General features: G+C 38.8%; 1 protein-coding gene across 1 annotated transcript in view; it reads right to left on the bottom strand.

Moving 5' to 3' along the window:
• Positions 1 to 4,728: 4,728 nt before the first annotated feature.
• The window catches only part of GLP2R (glucagon-like peptide 2 receptor), a 27,456-nt gene continuing 22,678 nt past the window's right edge, over positions 4,729 to 9,506 (bottom strand). The window contains exons 11-12 of the mRNA XM_009701976.1: positions 6,556 to 6,597; positions 4,729 to 5,067 (exon numbers count right to left, since the gene is read on the bottom strand). Of these exons, the coding sequence (XP_009700278.1) occupies positions 4,729 to 5,067; positions 6,556 to 6,597 (381 nt within the window). The remainder of the gene's footprint in view (positions 5,068 to 6,555; positions 6,598 to 9,506) is intronic.

Here is a 9,506-nt window from a genome sequence, read left to right on the forward strand (position 1 = left end):
CTGGATGATATAACTAGATGAACAAGTCCCGTGCCACATATTTTACTTAGAACTAGTCATAAAAAGAAAGAAAGAAGGAGAGAGAAAGAGAGAGTGAGGGAGGAAAAGAGAGACAGGTAAAGAAGATTTCACCACCCACAGATGTAGGGATTGATTCACGGACTCTGGCGCAGGTAAAACCAAAGACCTTTATTGTTTACACATTTGTGCTTATATAGATTCACTAGCTGTCCATGCACTCTAGTTTGTTCATGGATTGGTTAACCCCTGCTGTTCACACGCCGCGGCTAAGCTTTTAATTGGTGCTGTTAATCAAGACACGCATCTTCTAGTGATGCGTCTCACAGCTGTGCTTCAAAACATTTTTATCTTCAGTTCCCTTTCTGTTTGCTTCATTACTTGCTTTCTCTGACTATTTCCTTCAAGGCTATGTTGTTCAAGGTCGCTCGCAACACTCCCTGTGAATCCCAGACATGGATCCAGCGGTATCCTGTTGGTCCTCTTTCTTCTGATGTTTCCATGGTGGATGTCCCTCCCCAGCTTCTGGTGTTACCCTTTTTATACAGTTCAAGTCCCAAAATCTCTGCCTGGTTCCAGGAAACTTCATGCATATGCATAGTGGGCATGATGCAACATAAGGTTGGGTGTGGTCTGGTTCAACACAGGTTCTGTGCATCTGGGTGATCACAGGGAGACAGTTTCAGGGATCGATGAGACCCTCACCCAAGGTTGGTGAACTAGCACCCTGCCCATGTGCAATTAGCTGTTGTCCAGTTCTTTGCAGGGCCAGCACATCTTATGCACCAAAAATGTTTAAGGCAAATACCCGCTCATCTGTCCGCCACACTAGCCCAACTTCTACATCCTAGAGAGAAGACAACTGTAGTTTAAGAACAAGTTGTCATAGGATATTTTGTTTATCTATTTTATTAAAGTTGTCTTCTCTCTTTTTTAAAAAGAAGTGGTTGTTATATCACTTCATATTTGCACTGGAACAAAACAGAACATTAGTGCTGGAGTGTCTCCCAGACATGCAACCTTCCCAAACTTGTCTTTTTTTGTAGGATTCAACGAGATGGCACATGTGTGAATCTTTGCCTTGCTTCACTTCTATTTGGTGCATTGGGAAATGAGAATATCAAACATGACAGAACTGGCACATCTTTCTTTATCTACCAGATTTATTCCATATTTTAAAGCATACAAATCAGTATTATTGATTCCAAGGCATAACTGACAGAGAGCTCTCCAGATTGGAGTGTTTGTGCTTTACTGTTTAAGCCTATAAGGCACAGACCCTGGTATGTATAAGCAATATATTTAAACAAAGAATGTAAGTACACATTAATAATTGGCATATAGTTGACATCTCTGGCCATAGAAGGAGCCCTTGTGTCTGGAAGATTGTGCTTTATGTGCAGTAAAATATAAAAATTTATAGCACGTCTCACAGCGGATTATTAAGATTGTGTAAACCTTATTCGTACAGATCAGATCAGTTATCACACTACATCTAATGGGAAAGCTCTGTTGAACGCCACAAACTATTTTGGGCTTGAAATTCAATTTTTTGTCATATAAGTTTTGATGGAAAGCAAAATCCTTGACAAAGACAACTTCAAAGCTGTGGGAGTCAGATTTTAGTGTGGGTTGTCTCTGATGTCCTGAGCATGAATATCCCACCTTGTTTTTCTTAATCAACTGACTCAGCAGAGACCAAACTCGCCAGGACCATGGGAGAGTGGGCTCTCTTGTTGAGAGGGAAGAAGCCTTTAGCTCTCACCAGTCTTTCTCATAAGGTGAATGCAGTAAAGGTGAGCAATTGATTGATAAAGAGAAAATTCCTGTTACTAGGTCTACACAAGCATAAAACCCTGGGCTAACATGAAAGTTTTTGTTGCCTGATAATTAATCTATGTGCAAATTGGATAAGTAATTTTCACAAAATATCAGTTTGGGTCGGTCTGTCTCCTCCACCACTTGTTTTGTCAGAGCAAGATCATATTTCTTGTCGTTTCTCCCAACTCTTTGTGACTCTCTGGTCTCTGCACTTGTAGGAACCCTGGCAAGTGGTCTGGCTTCTGTCTCCCATCCCAGGGACCTGCTCCAGCTTTTCTTATCAGCTCCCCTGGCTGCAGTGTCCCTGCTGTGGCCCTGGGGCTCCACAAAGGGTGGAAGGAAAATTGTGGGAGGATACCTAACTGCAGACCTTCACCTTCCTAGGAGGAGAGACAGCTGTTTCGCTGACTCTACTATCATGTTTGAATTGTTGAGTCTGCTGCTGCCTTGTAGACTGCTTAATATTTTATTTAGAACTGAGGAGCTTGTAATATTTCTGTAAAGATACATCGTGTGTGAGGCTATCCAGATTTAACACCTTCTGTACTTTAGTGATATAATAAATAACACTATATTTTTATGATGAAACTCGCTGTTTTATCTACTTAGAAACATACTTTCTGAAAAAAAAAAACATGTGAAGACTGTTTTTATCAGGCCTCCAAGGTCTACTTCTATAAAAAAAAAGTTGATTTTTTATAAACTGAAAGAGGGTAAAAGGCCATACACGTAACAGAGAGGAAAATGCACCTGGCAGGGACTGCTGTTGAGAGCACAGAAAACTGCTTTCTTGACCATTTGAAATACTTTAAAATGCAATTAAAAAGCAAACTATTTGCTGAGATACAGTAAAACCTTATGATTTTCACATTTTTTGCAGCCAAGTAAAATGCATTCTAAACCACTTCAAGCTTTTTAGTATCTTAAACAACAGCTCTAGAAGAAATCAGTCTTTTTTAAATTGGAGAAGACATGGTTAACAGATATGTAGTGTCTGGTGCTTGTAATTGGTGGTGGAGAAATCCACTGCAGTAAAATGGTATGTGAACAGAATACATATTCTGGTAAAATGCCTTTTAAAACCGCAGACATATTTTTAAATGGATCAAATATTTACATTTTATTAATATTTTACTGAAGTATACAACCTTGTATTGATTAAATAGGTTAAGTTCTAAACACTGACAAACTGTAAAAGAAATACTTTTTGAAAAGTACTAGAAACGTGAGACCTCAAGTGTGTTCTTGACCTAGTGCTAGTCAATAAATTTATCTGTTCTTTGTGAGAAAACAGTATAACTGGTAAAGTTTACATGTCTAAATATTTGTAGACTGATAAATAATTTTTAAAAGCATTGGTAAATTATATAAGCTGCATAAACTTAGTCTTCTCAAAGAACACTTTGAAGATACAGGCAATCTAGCTCAAAAAAAAGTGCCATTTGCAGTTGTAAAGCTGGCAGCAGGGGTCTAAGGACAAAGCCACCCCATGGGGAGGTGTAGAAGCACAGAAAGCCAGAAGGGCAGTGGTAGTGCTGGCACCTGGTGCAGAGATGTGTGAATATAGCCCCTGAGCAGACTTGAAAATTATTTATTTGACATACAGTGTTTTCACAGAATCACAGACTGGTTGAGGTTGGAAGGGACCTCTGGAGGCCACCTGATCCAAACCCCTGCTCAAGCAGGGCCACCTACAGCCAGTTGCCCAGGATATGTTTTATTACATTTGCAGGCATTTAGGTTAAAATAGAGTGCTTGTCAGTAAAGAACAGGGAAAATTTGTAACAAATGCTATGTAAGTAGCTGCAGGCTTGATAGTTACACATGCATGTGCCTGGGGTATGTTTATACTGTAGATAAATATTGCCCATTAATCTTTCTGTTGCCTTTTTCTATTTTCCTTTCAGTACACCAATTGGCTTGTGTTCACAAGTTCGGAAACAGGCTCATAGAATATTAACAAACTTAATCGAATTTCATAGGTCTCTGGGTAAGTTGTGTGTGACAATTAAAATTTCTTCATGGGTATTGTTAAATGCTGGAAGAAAGATTTCAGAATAGTCTTTTGATGCTGTCACAATCCCATTTCAGGTCCCCTGGGAGGAAGGTGGGAGCAGCACTTACCACTGATCTATTTTGTCATTTGGGCCACAGGTAGGGCAAACTTGCAGATGCATCAAAATGCGTGGCTTGTGTCAAAAAAATAGTGAAAACAAAAATGAGTGAACAAAAATTACATCAAAACATTTCATTTGGGCACTTTCAAAAGAAAATATTTTGATCTTTCATTTTGTAATGACATTTTCAACACTAAACTTTAAGTGAAGTTGCTCAAAAATGCAAGCAAAAGTTTGTTTCTTCCCATGCACTTTTTTTTTTAATATATATATAAATTCTTTCATTTTGCTTAAACAAAATGTGTCTAGTTTGACCTGAAACTGTTTTTTAGAGATTGAGGATGATTTCAGTCTGCGGAAAGAAGGATCTTCCAGACACATCTCTCTATTTATGAAACGCACCTATGAAAGAGAAAAACAAGGAACTTCTCTATTATGTGATCAGAATGGCAGTCAAGCATTGATGAAGCTGCTAGGATACAATGTGTGTGGCCAGAGTCTACTCGTTCCAGAGTACAACCTGCTTCCCTGTGTCCATCTCTTTCAACATCGGTTGTCTTCCAGACTGGTCAACTCAAAGCATTTTTTTGATCCAGTAAACCTCTTCTACCCCAGCCACACAGGTTAGCAACATCCAGATCAGTGTTTTTCTCTGATTAAGAAAAAGGGGACAATTGGGATATTAACAATTTCCTCCTTGCATTGCACATCCCAGAGAAGATCTTTCAAAACACTGTGGCTGTTGGAAGGTGCTGTCCTAGTGGACAGCTTTCTAAATCTCACTTTCTTCAAAGACTTCCTCAGTTGTCTCTCCAGTGGTGACTTCTCCTTCGCTGCTGTCTGACATGCTTGCCCCTGGATGAGATGGGAGAGCATAGCCTGGCTCTGGGCTGAGATCTGTCCTCTGCTTCACTAGCACCTGCTGGAGCTGCATGCCCCAGGGCTCACTTGCCTCTAGGCACAAGTGGTGTTTGCTGCTGAGGTGCTGGGTTTTTTGTTTCTGTGAACATTTCCTGAGGTATTTTATGTTTTCCCCAAGAAAACAGAGTCTACAGCCAAAGGGATCTGCCAGCAGGAAGCGGGACCACTGCTTCTGGAGCTCTGCTTTCACCTGGGGAGAGAAGAAATCAGTCTGTCCATGGTGATGACTTGTGATGTCTTGTTACCACCCCGCAGTCCACTCACCCAAATGCTAGTTGTAAAATGAGAGGGACTGTGGAAGTGCTGAGCTTTCTGCCCTTTGGAGTGCACCTCACACCTGGCGAGGTCCTCGTAGGGTAGACTTGTTTGCTAAGTCAATCTTAAGAGTCCACACTCTTCACTCTACCTTAGAAAAGTTTTTACTAGCCCCTAAATCTCTGATACACTGTGATCCTAATGCATGTGTGTGGGAGAGCTCAAGCAACTTTCATGTTTATAGCCTGATGAAGTGAGGAGGAGGAAAGCCCAAGGACTGTCGAAATGAGCTTGTAGCAAGTCAGTGTGATAAGCCAAAGGCAGCATGCAACTGTGATGGTGATGAAGGCACTGTGTTGTACAGGCAGGAGCAGAGCCAGTAGATCAAAAGAAGTGATTGTTCCCCTTTACTCAGTAACTGTTAGATTACCATCTAATTTCGGGCCTCCATTACAAGAACTGTGTTGATAAACCTGAATTTATCAACAGAGATCAGGGCTTGAGCACTTGCCCTATAAGGAGAGGCTGAGTGAATGGGGCTCATTCATGCTGAAGACCTCAATACTGCCTATGAGATGATCATGGAGGAGATGGAGCCAGGCACTCTACAGAGGTGTTTGTTAGGGGCACAAGAGACAGTGATCATAAACAGAAATAATTTGGGGAAGTTCTAACAGAACATATGAAAAAGATGTTTCCTTCTGAGTACAGTTGAGCACTGGAACAGAGGACCAGAGAGGTGGTGGAACCCCTGTCCTTGGGGAGTTTTCGAAGCTCAGCTGGACAAAACCCCGAGCAACCTGGTCTGAATTCAGTCTTCACTCTACATACAGCTTTCTCTGCTGTCATCTCCTTGCATAAGAGCCATCACTGATCTGCCTAAATCCTAACATGGAGCAAATTAAACCCTCAGCTGTCTCTTGAGGCATAGCAGGAGACAATTTCCACACAAGGGACCCCCTCACATCAAGTTTAGGGATGTCCTGAACGGTGCATGCATGAAATTATTTTTTCAACATATTGCTCTCTAAGATATTAAAGCATTCCAAATTTGGTTGCTTCACATGGACTTTAGGGGTAAACTAAGAGAGGGTTTAACCTGGCCAAACATGAAGTCTGAGATTCCAGCTGATTAAAGGAGTGGGGCTTAGGTGGCTGACCATAAGCCTCTACTGGTATTTCAGACACCCCAGGGTATCCATAACTCCACAGTGCTATAGCAACTCAGGCTTCAGTGGAAATACTTTGCTTTTGAATCCCAAAGCTATGAGAGGTCTTGCTGTTCTCTTTGTACAAAACTATTACAAAAAAATGCATGCATGCTCTTCTTATTCAAGAGCTAGTCAGTGTGTTCAACCTTCTTGGTGTCATCAATATACTTTACTAATCAACTAAAAACTTTTCTCATAGCATTGTCTCTTACCTCTCCATTAGCAAAGCAATATAAAACTGCTACAAAAAAACCCTGTAAGAGAAAGACAGTAAGAGGAAAAAGTTAGAGTGTACAGGAAATACCTGAAGTCTTAGTTTAAAGATTACATTAATGTTAAAGCCATAAGTACAAACAATACTTCTTAATTTTCAAAAAAGAAACAAGTTGCCTGTATTTACTTATTATTGAAATACCCATTAACTTGTTTTTGTAGGATGCCTTAGCAAATGTAGGGCACATTTGGTGCAGATGCTGAAGAACAGAGACTATACAACCTAGTTTGCTCACCCATGTTATCTGCATTTTGCTACCACATCATATTTTTTTCAAACACCTGCTGTTATACTGTGACTACTGCTATTTCTAAACATGGTAAAACAAAAAAACGCAGCTTGGGGGTCTCATATTATCCATGTGCTTGTTTGAATTTGTGAATGAGACTACTGAGGGGGATCTCATTTGGGTGCTTTTTAAAAATTAGTGATATATTAAGTGATTGGTGTTAGTTTAAGGCTTAACTGCATTAAGTGTTACAGCTATTTTGAATTGCCAGTTTTTCCTCTGAAATTGATTTAAATAAACACCTTTAAAAAATGTAAATCCTACAAATAAAACTTGTTTTAAACCAACCCCAGAATTACTCTTTCCATTTTCCTCCACTCTCTCTGTATTTGATCACAGATCAAAACAGCTTACATCCATTCATCTCAGCCTAACAGTCTTGCACAGATATGCAGATTTATTACCATTGCACTTCTTTTGGTATGTCTGAACACATCTATGACACAAGTTCTGATGAAGAGAATAAATACTGTTGACTATCAGTCCCAAGGCAATGTTCGTACCACAAATAAAAAAGTGTCATAACCATATATAATACAGCTGACATCATTCAATTGTTTTCACACCCATGCTTTTCCAGAAATGTTACTGTTTTTCTCAGACAAAAGGTTAAAAAGAAATTCACATACACAGCAGCTTCAATATTTTTTTTGTATCTAGTGTTAACCAATAGCATTTTAAGCCTACTGTTAATTTTCTAGCAATCCTGAAAGATTTGAAGCCATTAATTCCTTAAGGATATGTGCAATAAATATGAAAAATAACAGTTTATCTGCCACACCAGTGGAAACAGAGGCAGGAGAAACAGCAATCACAGTTGCTTTTTCCATGTATTTTCTTTCTACTATATTTCATGCTTCACCTGGGTTATGGTAACAAAATATAGATAATTCTGACATGTCATTTATCAAAGTAAATTTTAAATAATCCTATGCATCTGAATTATTTCACAGAAAATATGCAAAAAAAATCACAACATATTGTGGTCATTAGAGTTTATAATAGATTATATTTTACTATGGGGATAAATTTTAGAATAATAGTTATAGTAGACTCAGAAACCAGGGAGAAGGAGTCTGATGGATAAATACAAATTTAATAGCTTAAAAAGAAGCTTTTTATGCAGAACTACTTCTGCACCTGGAGGTACTTCTCTTTTTTGCATAGGAAGTCCATGAAAATGTCTCTACTGGGTGGGGTTTTTTTGTGTTCTGAGCACAAGCTCTAAATTTGGCCTCACAGGCACCAGAAGCAGAAATTAGATCTAAACTACGTGGTGCTGTTAAGTCCTGTGACTGCGAAACCTGATGATACCCACTGCCAAAAATTTAGAAACTCACCAGATTAGGAGAGGACTTCGTGAATACTAGTGGTACCTCTATGTTGAATGTAAGTTTGTAAATCCCTATATGAATTTAGTCCACTGCTGCTGCAAGATCAGAACATGAAGTGACAGGCAGGAGCACTGTAAAATCATACCAGAAGGTGGAAAATTCAGCTGATTATTCATTTTTGATGTTCATTGTATACCCTAATTTCTTTAATGCTTCCTCATATTCATTTTTTTTGCAATACCTGGAACTTCATACTTAGAAATCTTTCCCATATGTCATGCCTTCTAAGGCATACATTTTTAAAATGATCACAGTGTGAGAGAAAAAGAATGAGAAATTCAGAAGAAATATTCATTAGCATAATAACCAATAGGAAAGAACAGAGGCATGTGTAAGCTTCACAATTGTTCTTCAGTTTTATTGACAATGGCAACATGATAAATTACTTATTAAATAACTGGGGTTTATCTACCAGAAACCAGTATTTTTTCCAGTGGCTAACACTTCTCATGCACCAGTGAGCCAAGATGTTTAGATTGTTCTGCTTTCTAAAGCAAAGTAGCATCATATCTACAGCAGAACTCATACTTACAATTTAATTTTGTGCTCCTTGAAAATATTTTAGTTAAAACCTCCAGATGAGACCCCAGAGGTAATTATTTTTCTTTAACAAAACAGTTTAACTGCTTTCTCAAACTACTGAGAAGATTTACAGACTAAACAAATGTAATTGTGTACAGCTTATGTACTTTTTTGCTAATCCCTTCACAAATAATGCTGTAGCTAAAAAAGAGAATCTGCAATAAACATTATCTAAGATCTTTGGGTATTTTGAAAAGAAGTTTTGCTAGAAGCATGCCATGTAGCCAAGTGTGTGCATGTTCCTCTAAAAGGAAAGAAGTTTGTGTTTTCTAGCAGGGATGAGTAAACTATCTTCTATATCAGATTTCTTTGTACAAGCCAGTAAATAAAATTTTCACTTAAAATGATTCTGTGTTTCTTAAAATAACATTGAGTCACTGTAACGTCGCCAAGAAAGGATATGTCTAACTGAGGAACATGTACTTCAACACCATGTCAGCAGACCCCCTTAGGGTGATGGATATACATGAACTCCCTTCTGCCTGCCTGAACATTTTTCCCCTCAAGTAGCAGTGGAAATTTTTAATTAAAGCCTCAATAACAGTGTCAAAGCACTGATGCATACATATGCCAGTGCATATAAACAGGTTAAAAATAAGGATCACCATAAATTGTAGGGCAAGT

This window comes from Cariama cristata, unplaced genomic scaffold (genome assembly GCF_000690535.1).
Source record: "Cariama cristata isolate BGI_N322 unplaced genomic scaffold, ASM69053v1 scaffold8676, whole genome shotgun sequence".
NCBI lineage: Eukaryota > Metazoa > Chordata > Aves > Cariamiformes > Cariamidae > Cariama > Cariama cristata.